General features: G+C 44.3%; 1 protein-coding gene and 1 pseudogene across 1 annotated transcript; one reads left to right on the top strand and one right to left on the bottom strand.

Annotated features, from left to right (window-relative positions):
- The first annotated feature begins 458 nt into the window (after positions 1 to 458).
- LOC120028931 (kinesin light chain 1-like) lies at positions 459 to 5,565 on the top strand. The gene is made up of 11 exons (XM_038974202.1): positions 459 to 676; positions 902 to 1,132; positions 1,429 to 1,504; positions 1,758 to 1,986; positions 2,112 to 2,199; positions 2,491 to 2,592; positions 3,363 to 3,536; positions 3,740 to 3,839; positions 4,016 to 4,196; positions 4,284 to 4,350; positions 4,546 to 5,565. The coding sequence occupies exons 1-11, from the start codon at positions 467 to 469 to the stop codon at positions 4,636 to 4,638; spliced, it is 1,551 nt and encodes a 516-aa protein (XP_038830130.1). The 5' UTR covers positions 459 to 466; the 3' UTR covers positions 4,639 to 5,565.
- Positions 5,566 to 6,254: 689 nt separating this feature from the next.
- LOC120028979 lies at positions 6,255 to 17,612 on the bottom strand (annotated as a pseudogene).
- Positions 17,613 to 21,161: the final 3,549 nt, after the last annotated feature.

Here is a 21,161-nt window from a genome sequence, read left to right as displayed (position 1 = left end):
CTGCTCTTTCCATGACAGACTGACCAGGTGAACCCAGGTGAAAGCTATGATCCCTTATTGATGTCACTTGTTAAATCCACTTCAATCTGTGTAGATGAAGGGGAGGAGACAGGTTAAAGAAGGGTTTTTAAGCCTTGAGACATGGATTGTGTATGTGTGCCATTCAGGGGGTGAAGTAGTAAGTGTCAGGCGCAATGGTTTGTGTTAAGAACTGGAACGCTGCTGGGTTTTTCACACTCAACAGTTTCCTGTGTGTATCAATAATGGTCCACTTTCCAAAGGTCATCTGGACAGCTTGACACAACTGTGGGAAGCATTGGAGTCAACATGGGCCAGCATCCCTGTGGAACGCTTTCGACACATATAGTCGAAAGCATATAGTCCATATGACCATGTACAAGTATTTTAAAATTGTGAACCCTCCCCTTCCTCCTTCTCCATCCAGGGTTGAGCTGAGAGTGGCACCATGTTGTCAGGGGAGGAGATTCTGTGCAGCACGCGGCAAGTGATAGCGGGCCTGGAGGCGCTTCGTGGCGAGAACCACACCCTCCTGGACGACCTGCAGAAGGCGCTGGAGGGCCGGCCGGCGGCCGACAGTGGCAGTGTGGAGCAGGAGAAGAGTGGCATCATCCGCCAGTCTCTGGAGAGGATAGAGCTGGGCCTGGGAGAGGCACAGGTGGGATCATACTGAAGATGAGGGAATGTATGGAGATAGTAGAATGCATGAAGACCGCATAATGGGTGAAGTTGTCCTTTGGCTGTATTTTAGCTGTATTTTGGCTGTATTTTGGGTGTGTTGTATCTGTACATGTGTATATATGCACACCTACTTCACTCTCTTTCTCTTTCACTCTCTATCTTTCTTTCCCTCTCCCTCCTCCCTCTCCCTCCTCCTCCCCAGGTGATGATGGCTCTGTCGGCCCACCTGGGCTCCCTGGAGGCGGAGAAGCAGAAGCTGCGGACCCAGGTACGGAGGCTGTGCCAGGAGAACCAGTGGCTGAGGGACGAGCTGGCCGGGGCCCAGCAGAGGCTGCAGGACAGGGAGCAGGAGGTGGTCACCCTGGAGGAGCAGAACAGACACCTGCAGTTCATGAGCAGCATCCGCAAGTACGACCAGGAGGAGCCCCCACCGGTATGTCACAGAACACCACAATCAGGGTCATATTCATTAGGCACCAAAAGGGAAAAAGACTGATACAGTGAGGAACAACCAAAACTTGTCTAATGAGAAATGTTTCGCTACGGTGTGTCCTAATGAATATGACCTAGTACATGGTTCATGTGTTTGCCTCATCTTTTATGTAATGACTAAAGCTAAGCTGTTGGTGGCTTATCAGAACAGGTTGATATGTGTTTCTCTGTAAAGTTCATATAATTACTCCCCTCAGCTCTGTACTATAAATCTAGTTATGTTTACTATGTCGACAGGAAGACAAAGGAACGGGCTCCACCAAGGAGTCCCTAGATGATCTTTTTCCCACGGACGAGGAGGAACAGTCACAGAGTACGTGCACTCGTCAAATGAGCCGGCTATTCTTGTCTATCTATCTGCTGTGCAGACGAGCTATGCATGTATGTGTGCCGGTGTCTCGATGTGTCTCCCTGTGTTGCATAGTCTGTCACTCGCTGTGTGTTTGTTTGTGTATGCGTATATTCACAATATATTTGCCAGTGAGCATATGTGTCCATGTATGTCTGTGTTCATGTATATTTGTGTGTCTGTATGAATGACTCTACCTCCCTCTCCTGTCCCCCAGTATCTCAGCCCCACGGTAGCAGTGCGGCAGCAGCGGCCCAGCAGGGAGGCTATGAGATCCCGGCCCGCCTGAGGACCCTTCATAACCTGGTGATCCAGTACGCCTCCCAGGGCCGCTACGAGGTGGCCGTGCCCCTCTGCAAACAGGCCCTGGAGGACCTGGAGAAGTCCTCGGGCCACAGCCACCCTGACGTGGCCACCATGCTCAACATACTGGCCCTGGTCTACAGGTGATTGGAGCCACATTAGCCTAGCATAGCCTCGATGCTAGGTCTTACTGTGGGGGATTTCCGTAGTGTGGCTAGTTAAGTTAGCCGTGTGTTAAAGCTAAAGGCTGTTTCGCTCTTCTCTGCAGAGACCAGAACAAGTACAAAGAGGCGGCGAACCTCCTGAATGACGCATTGGCCATCCGGGAGAAGACCCTGGGCATAGATCACCCTGCGGTATGTTCCTCTATAGTCTATAGTGAAGGTTAAGGGTCACCAAAATGGACAAACAGCTAAATAAGATCTCTAAAACATGCATAGCTAATGGCTTTCCCCAGCTCAGTGGATAAGCAGCTACAATATGTAACCAGTGGTGTAGTGGAGGGTAACCCACCTTTTGTGGAAAAATGAAATGAAAATATAGGAAGTGTTTCTTTTTTCACTGCGACCGGCGATCAGAGTTTACCTCCCCCTTTTTTTTACCACTACATTACTGTATGTAACTAACAGTACTGTATTTGTTTATAGGTGGCAGCCACACTCAACAATCTTGCTGTACTGTATGGAAAGAGAGGGAAGTACAAGGAAGCTGAGCCACTGTGTAAGAGAGCCCTGGAGATCAGAGAGAAGGTAATGAGGCAGTAACCTAGCAGCACCGTGACTAGAAACCCTGCCCTCTGATGGACCAATGGCAACTCTGCAAGAATTCTGTACTACATAGCACTGCAACCATACTACATAAAACATTGGGGTCGTTACTCAAAAAAAGTTATATTACCTATGACTCATTACTTCTTTAAACAATAAATAATTACTTACTACTCCCTGGGAAAAGTAATTTGTTATATTACTTTTGCGTTACACCCCAAAACGTTGCACATTCTTACTCAATGTAAACAATGTTGTGTTTCTAGCAGTGGAGAGGTGTTTCTCGCCTGGACACAGTTGACATTTTACTGTTATATTCTTGTAATTGTATCCTACCAAATCAAAGTAATGGGAGTACTTCCGCGCTGAGAAACTCAATGTTTAAGATGCTTCTACCATTTTCCATCTCCCTCACTAAAGCAGTTAGCAGCAGTGGGTGTGTGCGTGAACAGGAACTTTGTGAGAGGGCGTCAGATGAAAACAATTTGAATCTGGGGCGGGGGGATTTTAAAAATATATTTTGCGCCGTCACAAATACTTATTTGGATCAGTAACTGTAATAGGAAATGAATGATAACACAAGTAACAACAACAAAAAATTATCAGTAACTCTGTTATATTACTCGTTACCGCAAAAAGTAATTTAATTACTGTAACGCGTTACTTTAATGCGCTACCCCTAACAATGCTTATTACCAAAACCTGCCTGTTGATCTCCCTTCACCCCCCTCCTCTCTTGTTGTCGTGGGCAGGTGTTAGGCACGGACCACCCTGACGTGGCAAAGCAGCTGAACAACCTGGCGCTGCTGTGTCAGAACCAGGGCAAGTACCAGGAAGTGGAGCAGTACTACGAGCGTGCCCTGCACATCTACCAGAGCAGGCTGGGCCCCGACGACACCAACGTGGCCAAGACCAAGAATAACCTGGTGAGGGATGGAGAGGGAGATAGGGGGAGTGGACATGGTTGGCATGGTCACTGGGCTAGATGATACCATATTATTTGTGTGTATAATATGCTATAATTGGGTAGAAGTGGGGGACATTGACCCAAGCTGCATGCGTGTGTCTATCTATCTGAGGTGTGATTGCGCTATTTGTGACTCTAGTATTGCTGTATTTCTGGCTACAGGCTTCATGTTACCTGAAACAAGGGAAGTACAGACAAGCTGAGGCTCTGTATAAAGAGATCCTGACCCTGGCCCATGAAAAAGAGTTTGGATCTGTGGATGGTGAGAGCAAAGTCATAATATGATCTTTGAAACCTGCTCTCTAGGTTCACTAGCATTTTGACCCTAAAAGAGTGTATGTATTGGAATAAAAATATATCTCAGATATGTACTGTAAATAGCTCATCTTACTGGAATGATGCCACTGATGTGTATCCTCTGTGATGTTGGTGTCTCAGGTGAGGTGCGGGATATCTGCACCCACACGGGAGAGGAGGGCTCCATGCAGGATGGGCTGGGCAGTCTGAAGCGCAGCGGCTCGTTCACCAAGCTCCGCGAGTCGATACGCAGGAGCAGCGAGAAGCTGGTCAGGAAGCTGAAAGGAGTCGGAACTCAGGATACCACCCCTCCGACTCCTGGGTAAAGACCAAGTCCTCATTCTGCATGTGTTAGCTCTCAAAATGTTCAATTTGTTACTCTCACTCCCTCTTTCTTGTTCTCTCGCAGGATGAAAAGGGCTAATTCTCTGAATGTGCTGAACGTGGGTGCGAGGGAGCATCAAGAAGCGGCAAGGGTGAGCATCAGTTTCTGGCTTTTTCTCACATTTCTGTACAATATGATTGTTAGTGTTTATTCATCACCTTTCATTTTATGTGCTTCATATCCTAAGGCATTTCTCTGGCTGTGTGTCATCAAAATCAATGTACTGTGTATGTCATTGTTATACACATACGGTCAGACTAGTCAAGTGTTTTGTATGTTCTTCCAGGGCACCAGCGACCTAACAGAGAACCGAACCCTGAGCTCCAGCACCCAGAGCCTTGCACGGCGAGGGTCCCTCAGCTACACCTCTGAACACTAGCCCCCCTCCCAACATCCAGGAAGTACTCTCATACAGCTCTGACCCCTACTCCACTCTCCGTCTGTGGATTGGCCTCTTGTGCCTACATGGGTTACTCCACCCCTTCCCTGTTTAAATCGAACACTGATCCATTATCAGTTGAGGTTTGTTTACTGCACTATGTTGTAGTGGGGGGAGGCCACTGGTACTCCTTGCCTGCTGTCTGCTAGTTTCATCCCCTGGTGCCCCAGTTCTGGGGTATAGATTAGGATACACACAGCAATGAGGACTGGTTTTGAGTGACACAGATTGTATCAATTTCAGACCAGTTTAATCTGGAAATGAAATGACAATCCATTTTGCTTTTTTATAATGATTTAGTAATGCTCTGTTGTGACTTACTGTACAAGGAGGGAAATGCTTGAATTCTTAAATGATTGTTCACAATTATGAACATGTTGATATTTCTATTAAGGTAGTGTCTGAAGCTATTGGATATTATCTAAATGACTGTAGCTATGCATGAAAAAAATACCTTATTTATACAATATGTTTTTTTAAATGTGTTACATTCTGATTTTATCTTCTTGTGTTCATGTTTACCAGCGGTTCTCGTGTTTTTGGCACTAGATTTTAATTCCAAAACGCTGATCTGCACAAGCACAATTAAAACAAAGATTTACTAATACATCTAGTGAATGTGATGCACAATCTGTGTATTGGCTTCCATATTAGGTTATGGTAAAGGACTCTCCTTAGTCCACAATATTACAGCACAATCTCTACTTCCCAGTCCAGCTGTAGAATGCTATGTAATTATTGTCTAAGGCTTGGCATTCTGTGAAATGTTTGAACTATGTTTAGCCGATTTCATTATGAGCAGATATAAAAAGCATAAGGGGCTCCCAAGTGGCACAGTCTAAGGCACTGCATCTCAGTGCTAGAGGTGTCACTACAGACCCTGGTTCGATTCCAGGCTGTATCACAACCAGCCGTGATTGGGAGTGCCATAGGGCGTCGTTAGGGTTTGTAAATAAGAATTTGTTCTTAACTGACTTGCCTAGTTAAATAAAATAAAACTATTTTGATGGGCCAAAAGTAAAAGCACTACAGTATGTGCCTGTATGTAATCTCTTATTTTTAAATTTCTCAGTTTGGTATACATTTACATTTTTGGGGGTAGCTAGCTCTAATTTAAATTCCTTCTGGAACATGTTTAAAAATTATTTGATTTTGTTGATGTAGCCTATGCATCTTATTCAGGATGTTAGCAAGTCAAGAGTAAATATATGCAATTTGAGGCACAAAAAGTGATTGTTAATCCATTGTGGCGGTATTGCCACGTGATCATTGAAAGAGCTGTAGAGGAGTCACTAATGTAGAAAACCTAGATTGTTAAACCCCATTAAGATGGATTGAAGGCGTTAAATGCAGATTGCGACAAGGTCGCCATTTCGAATCCCAATGAGCCTTTTGTTTTCCAACCTTAACCATTCACATTTCTCATTTGACGTTCTAAATGACTAATTGACTGAACAGCTTTATAAATGTAGGAAACGTGTGGCACCCTCCCTCATGCTGCTGCAGTGGACTAGAACTGGGATAGGGACCAGAAGGCCACAGGTTCTAATCTTTGCCATGCCATTTTAATCGTCGACACTGGTCAAAAAAATAAAAAAAAGGGCACAATCCGATCAGGACACAGAATGCATGTTAGAACCGGGGATATAAACTGACAAAAGCACAATAAGGGCTCTATTCAATCTGTATCAAGCGTTTCAGATTGCGCAATAGAAATGAAGGTCATTTCCAATTGAGTCGACATATGCAGCGTTTACCATGAATGCAGTCTTCGCCAACACGGGAACATTGCCTTTAAATTTTAATCACGCTGAACTTCAGCGGTACAGATTAAATAGAATCCTACTTATTTATGTAGAACTCTTGCTGTTACGGAGAGCTTTCTTTGCAGATTGTCAATGTTATTGAAAATGACAAATGTATTTTATATCTGGAAACCATAGACAAATGTCAAATAAAGTATATTGAGTCTCTTTAATCCACTGTATTCATGCTAGCCTTGTCTGTATCATGATGTACATGTGCAAATATTTAGAAGACAAAAATAAACATGCTAGAAACTGTAAACAATTATTTTTCGGCCTCCAGGCTTATGCAAATATACACTTTGTAAGAACATATAAGCTGCTCTATGTACAGTAGGATTGAAACAGTGACCTTGTCTGTATGACAGATGTGGGTTTGACTGGGTGATGACATTTCCTCTTAGGCTTGGTGAGCGATCTGGGCGATCTTTTGCAGCATGTCCTCTGACTGCAGCTGCTCCAGTGTCAGCAGAGACAGGCCCAACTGGTCCTCCTGAGGGAGGAGGGGGGCATTCAGAGAAAGTAGGGGTTAAGGGGGGACCTGGGACACGTTCACTTAGCAAACATTGAAGAACGTTGCAGGTAGAGATGTCATGAATAGATCTGATGTGATTTCTTTTTCTACGTCAGACAGGCATCTCCATAACATTTGTTTCCACAACCTCGGAAACCTGCTAAACATGTGCCTGTGCAGTACCTTTCTGAAGGGCTGGGCCATCTGGCGTAGGAAGTGTTTGGTCAGGTTGAGGCTGCCGTCAGTGAGGTGCTCCTGAATCCACCGGGGCAGCTTCCCTCGCTTGTCAGCCCGGGCATAGCGCTGCAACACGAGAGAAAAAGGATCTTAGGCTTTGTTCCAATTCTCTTCAATACTGATGTGAAGGAACTAGATCACTAACAGCATTATGGAACAACCTGCTGTGAGCTCAGTGCATTATGGCTTTCAACTTCCAGAAATCCACTTTCATATTTTTTATTACAAAAGGAATTTTTAATTTTTATTAGGATCCCCATTAGCTGACGCCATAACGTCAGCTAATCTTCCTGGGGTCCAACACAGAACTATAAATACATTAAACATTTATTTAAGTAGACATTGCAGACAAAAGAAAATGATCAGGGTCGAGTCTATCAATGATCAGAGTGGTAAGAAAGGATCCAACAATTCCTCTGAAACTTTTGACACACCAAGTTCCAAAGGCCCTCACCTTGTCTGCGAAGATCATCAAGCCGTAGTCTGTCTTGCCCCTGATGACGCGGCCCACACACTGCGCTGCGTGCCGCCTGGCGTCAAACGTCAAGAAGTCATTATCTCTAATCTGGAACTGGTCCCGCAGGTACTCCAGACGAGCCTGGTAGGGATGGACAGAGGAGGAGAAGGATAACTATTTTGGACAAACAGCCCATTAGGATTAAAGGAAGTAAAGTGAAAGACAGAGGGATGAGGAGGACATACATGGAACATAAGAGGAACAGATCAAAACAGTGAATAAAGCAGAAGAGAACAAGGATGATGAACAGAGGAGTTGGACTGACCTTCAGGATCCGGCTCTGTGTGTAAACGTAAGGCACTCCGAACATGATCACCGCACGTCCAAAATGGTGGACTGAGGGAGACAGTTTCACATCACTCATCTCTTCAAATAACTACAATGAACAACTCACTGTACATGACCTGTGTTGTAACTTTGGCAGCCATTTTGTTTTGCAAATGAGCCTGAAGGAGGCTATACTACAGGAACTAAAACACTCACCAAAGTCGATTCCCTCGGACACCTTTCCCCTGGCCACAGACAGCAGGATGGCTCCTCTGCCGTTCTCACAGGCCTGGGGCACAACGGATAAGAGGTCACAGACACAACGACAGAAGACAACCTAAGACAATCAAAGAAAGGGTCTCCTGACCTCCTGGTATTTCTCCAGAGCCATGCTGGTCTCTGCTGCGTCTGGGGTCTCGATGAAGATCAGCTTGTTCCTCTGGACGTTCTCCAAGATGCCCTACAGACAGAGACACACCGGGACAGGACAAGAGGACAACGCTTACTCAACTTCCAGATTACTACCCTTCAAAAAATTCAATTTCTCCAACTCAGGAATCTATCACCAATATCAACATTGGGCACAATTCTAGCTGCTGCCAATAAAATGCTAACATACTGTATACTGAGCAAAAATATAAAACGCAACATGCAACAATGAAATAAATTCATTAGGCCCTAATCTATGGATTTCACATGACTGGGAATACAGATAATTGGTTGGTCACAGACACCCCCCCCATCAAAAAAGGTAGTGGCGTGGATCAGAAAACCAGTTAGTATCTGGTGTGACCATGTGTCACGCTGCATGAGGCAAATCTCCTTCGCATAGAGTTCATCAGGCTGTTGATTGTGGCCTGTGGAATGTTGTCCCACTCCTCTTCTATGGCTGTGCGTAGTTGCTGGATAATGGCAGGAAAACTGGAACACGCTGTCTGGTGAGTGTGCAGGCCATGGGACATTTTCAGCTTCCAGGAATTGTATACAGATCCTTGCGACATGGGGCCATGCGGAAACAAGGTGATGGCGGGGATGAATGTCACGACAATGGGCCTCAGGATCTCGTCACAGTGTCTCTGTGCATTCAAACTGCCATCGATAAAATGCAATTTCTCTTCGTTGTCTGTAGCTCGTGCCTGACCATACCATAACCCCACCATGGGGCACTTTGTTCACAACGTCATCAGCAAACCGCTCGCCCACACAACGCCATACACATGGTCTGCGGTTGTGAGGCCGGTTGAGCTTACTGCCAAATTCTCAAAAATGACGTTAGAGGCAGCTTATGGTAGAGAAAATAACATTCAATTCACTGGCAACAGCTCTGGTGGACATTCCTGCAGTCAGCATGCCTATTGCACGCTCCCTCAACTTGAGACATCTGTGGCATTGTTTTGTGTGAAAAGAATTCACATTTTAGAGTAGCCTTGTATGGTCCACAGCTTCTTGATATGCCATACTTGTCAGGTGGATGGATTATCTTGGAAAAGGAGAAATGCTCACTAACAAGGATGTAAAAAAAAAAAAGGTACACAATTTTAGAGAAATAAGCTTTTTGTGCATATGGAAAATGTCTGGGATCTTTTATTTCAGCTCATGAAACATGGGACCAACACTTTACACGTTGTTTGTATTTTTGTTCAGTGTAGCTATGTCTATTGCCATAACAGCACAAACAGAACCACACGATATTCACTTAACATTTATTCTCACTTCCATTTGTGGACCGTGTGTACACACCTGCTCATACCACAATATTCTCCATGTAGGTGTAGCTGGTAAAGAAGGCCACGATGCCATCGGGCACGATCGCAGACATCTCCAGCAGCAGGTTGCCATAGTTACGGATGACCGCTGAAAAATAGAAATCAGACCAGGTTTATTCCAATGTTTTGTTTTATCACAACTAAGGAACGGAGAGTCTAAGCTTACAATTATTTCGATACAATGTAACAATCACTAACCAAAATCTTCACGTGTCTCAAACTTGGAGGTCATGGCCACCTGGTCGTTCCCCCTCCCCACCACCTGAAAGAGGAAGAGCTCAGTGTCACCCCCTTGCATCCTTTCTGAAGCTCAGCATAGCTTGAATTAACCACTCAGGTCATATCATGTAGACTGTTTCTGAGGTTACTCACAAGAGGGCAGAGGCAGGTGCGTGCCAGCGTCATGGTGAAGGATGCCGTGGTAACAGGCCGGAAGTCCAGGATTCGGGGGTAAATGTCCAACGGTGAAAGGGTCTGTGGGTAGAAACATGGTCAGAAGTAGACAGCCGCAGGGTAGGACAGCCGAGCCAACACACAGCCAAGGGATCTAGTGTGCGGATCAATGGCGTGAGGTGATGATCATACTCCTGAACTAACTGCTGAAGACACCTACAGGCAAAATAATATAAAACTATCATACTCCTTTACATTTGTTTGCATCGCATGAACTCTGTCATTCTGAATGGTGGTAAAAAATAAATAATTAAAAGCTGCAGATTTAAGGGGGAATGCCCTGTTGATAAAGTACTGAGAAACAAAGAAAAGGCATGTGTCCCTCATTAACACATCTACATGGACAAGATACAGCACTAAGTTTACAAATAGCACCCGAGCCTGACTGCATTGGAATGTGAGTGGCCACATCTTGGACAGATGAGACCATCAGCAGGTGGCTTATAATCACTGATTAGTGGCTAGGTCACAGGTAATCTAGGAACAAGAGAGCGAGAGAGATTACCCCTGACGTAATGATGACAGACTGGAAGCGCTCAAACACAGGCTTGATGGCAATGGAAGGGTCCATACAGCTGAAGGGAGATCAGAGCCAGGGTTAGAAGATCCCAGATAAAAAGCGTAAACCGACATACGTTGGTGTTTTTTAATGCACTAGCCCATAAAATAAAAGGCTGTTTAATATCTGAAACTACATTAATGCCTGGACCTGGATTTATGCAATATATAATATAAATTGTTCCTGTTTCTCTCAACTAGATCCCAGGTAAGATGAATGCCAAATCATTTCTTATGATGCATTTAAACTATCCAATGACACAATGAGTAACTAAGCAGAGTGTATACATGAGTCATTCACTTGCATCCTAATGGATTATTTCACCCTTGGCTCTTGCAGTGGTACAACATCTCATCCATCAATAACACACCGTTCTGCTGGCGAAACAAAATATGAACCGCACCTGAAGTGCAGAACGGGGTTAGCAATGGTGGGGGTTCGGTCTTCAAAGGGTTCAATGATGATGGTGAATCCTGAGGGTGGAAGATGTCAAGGAACGGACAAAGAAAGTAAATAACCACAGAGCTGTAGCCGTGTAGAGATAACAGACACAGTCAGCCTAGGGAGGTTCAGTACCTTTGCTGTAAGTGCTGACCAGTGTGGCAAAGTTGGAGATGAGGGTGATGGCTGAGAAGTCTGCGATGTCCGCTATCTCTAAAGTCCTCAGCAACGAACGCAACCTCTCGGCACAGAATCTAGAGAAACAAATAGATATGTCATATAAGAATTAAGGAGTGAGGAGTTACTAGAAACTTATTTCAATGTTCCCAAGAGACATAATCCACGATGGAGTCTTAAGTCTAGGAGCATTCCTTTTGCATTCCCTGGTGCCCTGGTGGACGGAGTTTGCACATGTTAGGGCCATTCCATTGGTCCTAAAATAGAAATCTCCATGGTCCTAAAGTGGAAAACTCCACCAACCAAGGGCACCAGGCTATACAAAACTAACACAAATGTACTGTAGAAGTCACCTGAGGGGCTTGCGGTCAATGCAGACCTTCTGAAAGATGTCTTTGAGGAACTGGGGAGCGCTCTCCTGCATTACATGGTGAAACCTCAGCCTGGACTTCAGGTACTCCAGGAAACGCTTCATGAAGCCCACAAAGTGCTCTGCCGTGCGGATGCTGCCAGGCACAGCCTCTGGAGGCGGATGGGGGAAAAGACGTAAAAAAAGACATTACGGGAGAGGGAGGACAGGATATAGAAAGGGAAAGGTAGATACATGAAACCCTGTTTGAGCATAAATCGATACAAATATGAACAAATATTCAATAACTGGGTTGTTTTCAACTGGACTCCAGGGGGCTAACCTTGGAGGATCTCATCTGGCAACACGGGATTGGACATGTAGATGTCGGTCTCCCTGGCAACGTTGGCCTCTTTCAGGCCCTCCACCAATCGTCTGTATTCCTCTTTCAGTTTGGCTGCGTCTGTCTCCTTTATCCTACAGCAGAGGACAAGCGGTTGAGATGACATCACAAGACAAATGTTAGTGTATCTAGTGCTGCTCTCCACTAGACCCCTGAGTGGATGACCTTACTTGAGAATGGTGTTCTGTAGGGTCTCCACGTTGGCCTGACTGCGGTCCAGAGTCCTCCTGGTGATGTTGACACTCATGGAGTCGATGCACACGTTGTCTGAGGAAGAGGATGGAATATCAGCTTGTGGAGGCTTGAAAGTGGGTTAACTTAAAGAAATTATAAAGAAACAGGTGGATGTCCTTACCGATGTTATGTGCTTCATCAAAAACAACCACCGATTTCTTGGAGAGCTCCTTTGATACTAGGTCTGCAATCTTTGGATCCAGGAGGTAGTGGTAACTGTAAACTATGATGTTGGCATGGAGGATCTGTATGTGTTAAGGAAAGAAGCAAAAAGGAAAAACATCCTCACTTGTCCATCTCCTTCATACAGTAATACCAGAGTTTCTAAACCCAGAGGCGCAACATAGCAAGACTTCCGGGAACGCATGCGAAACAGACCAAGCAGACCAGGGTTTGAGAAGTCAATGAGAGAAGTGAAAAATTCTTCCTTACTTGTTAATTTTCTCAAAATGTAAAAGGCACAACCTAGATCCGAGCCTATGTCTTAAGTAGCTAAATGTTATTACTCCAACCTTGTGAAAGTAAACTGACACATTTTCATCAAAAACAACTTCATATCGAAAGTATATTGCCTAAAAGGGTGATCGGGATTTCTATTGGAGAATCAGTTTCTGCCCATCTTCATACTGTACCGTCTTTAGTAATGCTGTCAAATATAACACGCTACAAAAACAATTGTAAAAGAAAAACATCAGAAGCTATGACAAAGGGTTATTCTTACCGAATAGCGTGCTAGGTAGTAGGGGCACCAGCCTTTCCTCCGCCCAAAGTCCTTCATATCATCCAGGTTGTAGACTCCAGCTGGGAGGGGCACCTGCTTTCCCATAGCGTCAAACTCCTAAAGCAGATAGTCAGTCAGACAGAGGCATGGAAGTCTCCAGATCACTCTCTTTGTCACAATCCCAAGCCCCTCACCTCATAGAAACGGCACGAAGGCAGGCTTGGGTTGCTGTGCCGTTGGGCGCGGATGTATGACGCTGTCAGGCTGTGACATTTCCCATCCACCTCCTTCCCAAAGCGTAACGAGCTCACCTGAACACAAAGAATCATGCAATTTGGACCATGACATGGACAAAATATTTGCTATTTTGACCACACACAAATGTGTTTGAAGAGTGTTACAGGACCGTGGTTAGTGGGTGTCATCGTGAATATATACTGTCGGCAGTGTACTGACTGCTAGGGCCGGGCAATAAAGTTGTCTACCGTGACCCTTTACAGACATAGAACGCAGTACAGTAACATGTCGATAACTGATGACTTTTCAGAAGCGTCTGTACCTTTTCAGATTGTAGAATTCTGCTCCTGCATATAATATTCCATTGTTTCCCTGACAACAATAAACATTGCCATTTATGGTAGGGTGGATAGATGTGCTTTCTTTCAACTAAATGTCTAGGTAAGTTGCAATAATTAACAAACCTTAAAGTACCATTTTTTTAGGAAAGAATGATCTATGCGTGGGCAGCAGGCAGGCTAGGTTTGACTGTTCTGGTCACCTACTGATGGAAGTCAGTCCCGCTTCAGAAGCGGCATTACTTTACAGACAAATAAAATGCTGTTCATGTCTCCAAAGGTTTTGTGTCTGCGTTTAAAAAGCTGTAGTGTAGCCTACCCTAACAGACAAACAAACATGTCGTAGCAGAGGTGCTTTTAAGGGGCCACTAACCATTATATCTGAAAAGGGTAATCGATATAGGCTATACTGGAAGCCTACTGTCATTTCATATTATGAGACAAAAACACACCCACCCACTCATAAACAAAGAGTAGCCTACCCCGTGCTGGCAAGACTGGCCTCAAGATACCCGTCCCGGCGACATTGGTCCCATGAATAGCCTAAACTAGGATATTCTACACGCAACAGACCGAACACACACACGGGTCATTAGCAAAGAGAAAGAACAGGCAGGCCAGCACAAGGGAAAGACAGCCGTGAGCATATGTCTTGGTAATCTGCATCTTGCAATGTCTTGTCTTGCATGCCTCGCAAATTCACCAAAGTAGCCTAAAGTTAGTCTCTTCCTCTTTGGTTTTATTTAAAAATTACACAACCTTGCCCAGGTCTTTGTAGACATACACTGCTCAAAAAAATAAAGGGAACACTTAAACAACACAATGTAACTCCAAGTCAATCACACTTCTGTGAAATCAAACTGTCCACTTAGGAAGCAACACTGATTGACAATAAATTTCACATGCTGTTGTGCAAATGGAATAGACAACAGGTGGAAATTAGGCAATTAGCAAGACACCCCCAATAAAGGAGTGGTTCTGCAGGTGGTGACCACAGACCACTTCTCAGTTCCTATGCTTCCTGGCTGATGTTTTGGTCACTTTTGAATGCTGGCGGTGCTTTCACTCTAGTGGTAGCATGAGACGGAGTCTACAACCCACACAAGTGGCTCAGGTAGTGCAGCTCATCCAGGATGGCACATCAATGCGAGCTGTGGCAAGAAGGTTTGCTGTGTCTGTCAGCGTAGTGTCCAGAGCATGGAGGCGCTACCAGAAGACAGGCCAGTACATCAGGAGACGTGGAGGAGGCCGTAGGAGGGCAACAACCCAGCAGCAGGACCGCTACCTCCGCCTTTGTGCAAGGAGGAGCACTGCCAGAGCCCTGCAAAATGACCTCCAGCAGGCCACAAATGTGCATGTGCCTGCTCAAACGGTCAGAAACAGACTCCATGAGGGTGGTATGAGGGCCCGACGTCCACAGGTGGGGGTTGTGCTTACAGCCCAACACCGTGCAGGACGTTTGGCATTTGCCAGAGAACACCAAGATTGGCAAATTCGCCACTGGCGCCCTGTGCTCTTCACAGATGAAAGCAGGTTCACACTGAGCACATGTGACAGACGTGGCAGTCTGGAGACGCCGTGGAGAACGTTCTGCTGCCTGCAACATCCTCCAGCATGACCGGTTTGGCGGTGGGTCAGTCATGGTGTGGGGTGGCATTTCTTTGGGGGGCCGCACAGCCCTCCATGGGCTCGCCAGAGGTAGCCTGACTGCCATTAGGTACCGAGATGAGATCCTCAGACCCTTGTGAGACCATATGCTGGTGCGGTTGGCCCTGGGTTCCTCCTAAATGCAAGACAATGCTAGACCTCATGTGGCTGGAGTGTGTCAGCAGTTCCTGCAAGAGGAAGGCATTGATGCTATGGACTGGCCCGCCCGTTCCCCAGACCTGAATCCAATTGAGCACATCTGGGACATCATGTCTCGCTCCATCCACCAACGCCACGTTGCACCACAGACTGTCCAGGAGTTGGCGGATGCTTTAGTCCAGGTCTGGGAGGAGATCCCTCAGGAGACCATCCGCCACCTCATCAGGAGCATGCCCAGGCGTTGTAGGGAGGTCATACAGGCACGTGGAGGCCACACACACTACTGAGCCTCATTTTGACTTGTTTTAAGGACATTACATCAAAGTTGGATCAGCCTGTAGTGTGGTTTTCCACTTTAATTTTGAGTGTGACTCCAAATCCAGACCTCCATGGGTTGATAAATTTGATTTCCATTGATCATTTTTGTGTGATTTTGTTGTCAGCACATTCAACTATGTAAAGAAAAAAGTATTTAATAAGAATATTTCATTCATTCAGATCTAGGATGTGTTATTTTAGTGTTCCCTTTATTGTTTTGAGCAGTGTATAAATCTAGTTAGGCTACACCACAAAAAAAATGATGTTTTGTGATAACTGCACTGTGATTTTAATTATGTGGGGGGAATTTTTTGTTTCTTCTTCTTAATGTTAAGGATTCCAACTTTGTTTAAACGTTTACACCCCTAATGGAATCCATGTTTGATTTGGAGGGGTGATAGTAGTAGCATCTAATAATTGGATTTAATTATTTCCTGGGCACCGCTCGGTGATGCAAACGACTCCTTCCCAAACAGAACCGTCCAAGGATATACCCTTCAACGTGGAAAAAGCGATGCCAAACAGGCAGACACCAGTCAGTATACTGTATATGTTTCAAGGCTTGGGATTGTTAAGCCCATAGACCTCCCTTGATTGAGGTCTATAAAATGTGCTATTGGCACGCCTACCTCAGGGTGAACACATAGGTTTTTTCGAAAGGAGAGCGCCAGAGCCAGGAAGTTGTTCTTCTCTCCCGTCTCCTTAGAATAGAACTCCGTAAGCTTCCTCAACTCCTCCACCACCTGATGGAGAAGGGAGCAACATGGCATCAGAGAAGGGGATGAGAAACATATGTTCTTCAAGGATAGGGGAGCACACACAAAGGTGTAGGAGAAGAGAGAGATCACCTTCTCTATCTCAGGAACAGTAGATCAGCTTTGTGACTTCAAGGGGATACTCCTGTCAAAGAGAGGAGATATCACTGTATAAGTGTACTGTCAAAATGGTCCAATGGAGTCCTGACGGAGAAACTGACATATCTTGACTCACCCGCTGATATGCAACAATCAATGACAGAAGAGAGATGGTTTTCCCAGTTCCCGATGGCATCTCCAGAACACCATGTCCATTTGGATAAGCAATGTGTTACCATCATGCATAGGGCCATAACATTAGGATAGATCTACAACAACTGGCATGTTGCTGGGTCTCTCTAGTTACCTTGGCATCCAGGGTCCTCTTGAGTTCCAGCATGTAGGAATATTGCTCTGGGTAAATGTAGTCATAAGGAAAATAGACTAACAACCCTTCGATGTTGAGCCTAGAATAAAGGTATTACAGAAACATGCATGTAAGTGAAATAGTAAGGGCATTTAGCCAGGTAACATTAGCTACCAAAACAGAGCTGTGACAGCACGTACCATTAGCTAAGTCAAAGAAACCTATAACTACCTAGCTAACGGCCCTATTCATCTGTGGCTAAGTTCGTTCCAACAGACATTGCATGGTGCAATGTTTACAGTTTAGCCAGCTAGCTAGCTTATGATAGCCAACAGCTAGCTATGTTAGCAAAGAGCGGATTTAGTAACGTTTACTAACGTTACGTGCGCTAGCTAACTAACTTTGCCGTCTGAGAATCTCTCTGCCACGAGCACTCACTTCATTTCGGTAGGATGTCTTGCAGCGATGAGCAAGCAGCTTCTTTGGGTCAGTCACTTTTTTTTCATTTTTCACAATAAATAGATGCCTAGCTAACTTATTGGCAAAACAAAACCCTTCAATTAGCTAGCTATGTCCCACACGTTAGATTTTTTCAGACATTCTCCATCTACACAAAGGCCCACCTTTTGCTTCTCTGATTGGTTGCAGAATTGTGATCTAGTCATTTGGTCTTCTCTGATTGGGTTTTGTATGCGTTCCTCAATGGAAGTACGTACCGTTTCTTTAATCAGACCTAACTAGTCAAATATCGAGTTCAATTTTGACCTGAATTGCATTTGTGGAAAACAAGACTGTTTTCAGATCAGACCTGGTTGTGGCTGGATATTTTCGAGTCGCGTCGGGGATAATTTTAGCATTTTAGCTAACCCTAACCCTTTTCCTAACCTTAACTTAATTGTCCTAAACCTGCCAAGTTAATTTTCCTAACCTGCTACGATACTTCTGCTTGTCAAAACCGGCAGACCTGCCTGAGAGCAGTGTGTGTATCCACTAATGCGATGCAGCCAGCCAGGGAGGTTCAGAGAACTTCATAAAACCAAGCAAAAAGAAAACTGAAGTACTGCAGACTAAAAAAATAACAAAGATTTACCTGAACAGAACATTATATTTATATTAAACATGAGCAGAAGGTATTGTCATAATAGTAGTAAAGGTACTGTACTGTTAGCCTATGTTTTTCATTTGACAAGTTGTAAGATAGAGTGGGATAAAAAAAAAATACATTACATTAAGTATCACTCCATCAAGGGAAATATGGTAATATTTCTAACAAACATATCTACATATATTTCAGGCCTTTGTATCCCTGGAGATAATCAAAATTCATGTAAACTTTACAGTTTGGAAACATACTGTACCTTGTCCAAAAAGAGTAGTCTCTTGGCACAACTTACCCGGGAATGGGGTAAGTTGAGCCCGGGACATGGTAAATTAAAGTTAGACTCAGCGATATGATGTAGATGCAGAAAGGAAACAGCAAAATGAGTACATTTCCACAACAATTAAAAGCGTTAAAGCGCCAGGCTCAACTACTCTGCTGTTTTGGTGCCCTGACTACCACGCTCTGAACAGCGTGAAGTGAACCCATGCACATGTGCAGATAGTGTGTGTGCCTGTGTGAGAGCTAAGTCTTGCATCTCGCTCATCTTAATATCTGCAGTGCTGCTCGTGCCAACAAATCTTCTGTACTGAATGAAATACCACTACCTTTTTAAAAACATGTCGATATTTATTTCCCAAACACAATTCAACACAATCGCTTTTTTGTCTTTTCATAATATTACGTTTATTTTAACACACCTCATTTCTTTACACTTTTAACATAGGCCAGGCCTATGAAATTATGACCTTTTCCTAAATATTTGGTCAAATTATGAATTTTGTGTATGGTTTCCCAGAAACAAGGGTGGGTTAACTTGCCCATTTGGCTCAATTTACCCCACACTCCCCCAATAGGTGGTGTGGTGGGATGACCTCAATATTGGAAAGATAAGCCAGAAGTTGCCGTTTCCTCAGATTCCACTTTTAGTGAAATTATATTTATCGACAACACAATACAGGCCCACACATTTCAAAGACAAAATCTAATTTTTTCATTACATAATTACAATCTTCCCTGTTCTGTTATCACTTAGCAAATTATGGGAGCAGATCAGCCCTTCATTATGTGTTTATGGAAATTTCATATACAAAATAATATGGTGCTTTATTTTCAGTTTAAGAAAGGAATGATATTTCTTTGAGCTGTGTTTCTTGGTCCTGGCCCTGGGGATCCATCAAGCCTCTCATTTGGGGTTGGGTGTATGAGGGTGGGAATGTGTACCCCTTTGGGTCCCCGGCCCAGAGTTGAGATGCACAGCCTCTGAAGAATGTAAAAATATGCATACAGTACCAGTCAAAAGTTTGGACACACCTACTCATTCAAGGGTTTTTCTTTATTTTTACTATTTTCTACATTGTCGAATAATAGTGAAGACATTCAAACTATGAACTAATACATATGGAATCATGTAGTAACCAAAAAAGTGATCAACAAATATATTTGAGATTCTTCAAAGTAGCCACCCTTTGCCTTGATGACAGCTTTGCACACTCTTGGTTTTCTCTCAACCAGCTTCATGAGGTAGTCACCTGGAATGCATTTCAATGATTTTATTTGGCAAGTCAGTTAAGAACAAATTCTTATTTACAATGATGGCCTACCTCGGCCAACACTGGGCCAATTGTGCGCCACCCTATAGGACTCCCAATCACAGCCACTTGTGATACAGTCTGGAATTGAACCAGGGTCTGTAGTGACGCCTCTAGTACTGAGATGCAGTGCCTTAGACTGCTGCGCCACTCAGGACGCCAATTAACAGGTGTGCTTTGTTAAAAGATCATTTGTGGAATTTCTTTCCTTCTTAATGCGTTTGAGCCAATCAGAAGTGTTGTGACAAGGTAGGGTGGTATGCAGAAGATAGCCCTATTTGGTAAAATACCAAGTCCAGCTCAAATAAGCAAAGGGAAACGACAGTCCATCATTATGTTAAGACATGAAGGTCAGTCAATCCGGAAAATTTCAAGAACTTTGAAAGTTTCTTCAAGTGCAGTTGCAAAAACCATCAAGCAACATGATGAAACTGGATCTCATGATGACTGCCACAGGAAAGGAAGACCCAGAGTTATCTCTGCTGCAGAGGATAAGTTTATTAGAGTTAACTTCACCTCAGATTACAGCCCAAATAAATGTTTCACAGAGTTCAAGTAACAGACACATCTCAACATCAACTGTTCAGAGGAGACTGCGTGAATCAGGCCTTCAAGGTCGATTTGCTGCAAAGAAACCACTACTAAAGGACACCAATAAGAAGAAGAGACTTGTTTGGGACAAGAAACACAAGCAATGGACATTAGACTGGTGGAAATCTGTCCTTTGATCTGATGAGTCCAAATTTGAGATTTTTGGTTCCAACCGTCGTGTCTGTGTGAGACGCAGAGTAGGTGAGCGGATGATCTCTGCATGTGTGGTTCCCACCGTGAAGCATGGAGGAGGTGTGATGATGTGGGGGTGCTTTGCTGGTGACACTGTGATTTATTTAGAATTCAAGGCACACTTAACCAGCATGGCTACCACAGCATTCTGCAGCGATACACCATCCCATCTGGTTTGCACTTTGTGGGACTATCATTTGTTTTTCAACAGGACAATGACCCAAAACACACCTCCAGGCTGTGTAAGGGCTATTTGACCAAGAAGGAGAGTGAAGGAGAGGGAGTGCTGCATCAGATGACCTGGTCTCCACAATCACCTGACCTCAACCCAATTGAGATGGTTTGGGATGAGTTAGACCACAGAGTGAAGGAAAAGCAGCAAATAAGTGCTCAGCATATGTGGGAACTCCTCCAAGACTGTTGGAAAAGCATTCCTCATTAATCTGGTTGAGAGAATGCCAAGAGTGTGCAAAGCTGTCATCAAGGCCAAGGGTGGCTACTTTGAAGAATCTCAAATATAAAATATATTTTGATTTGTTTAACACTTTTTTGGTTACCACACGATTCCATATGTGTTATTTCATAGTTTTGATGTCTTCACTATTATTTTACTGTGTAGAAAATAGTAAAAATAAAGAAAAACACTTGAATGAGTAACTTTTGACTGGTACTATATATAGAAAATG

The sequence above is a fragment of the Salvelinus namaycush genome, chromosome 34 (genome assembly GCF_016432855.1).
Source record: "Salvelinus namaycush isolate Seneca chromosome 34, SaNama_1.0, whole genome shotgun sequence".
NCBI classification, from domain to species: Eukaryota; Metazoa; Chordata; class Actinopteri; order Salmoniformes; family Salmonidae; genus Salvelinus; species Salvelinus namaycush.
The sequence above is the reverse complement of the archived record's forward strand: the minus strand, read 5'-3'. Positions and strand labels throughout refer to the sequence as shown.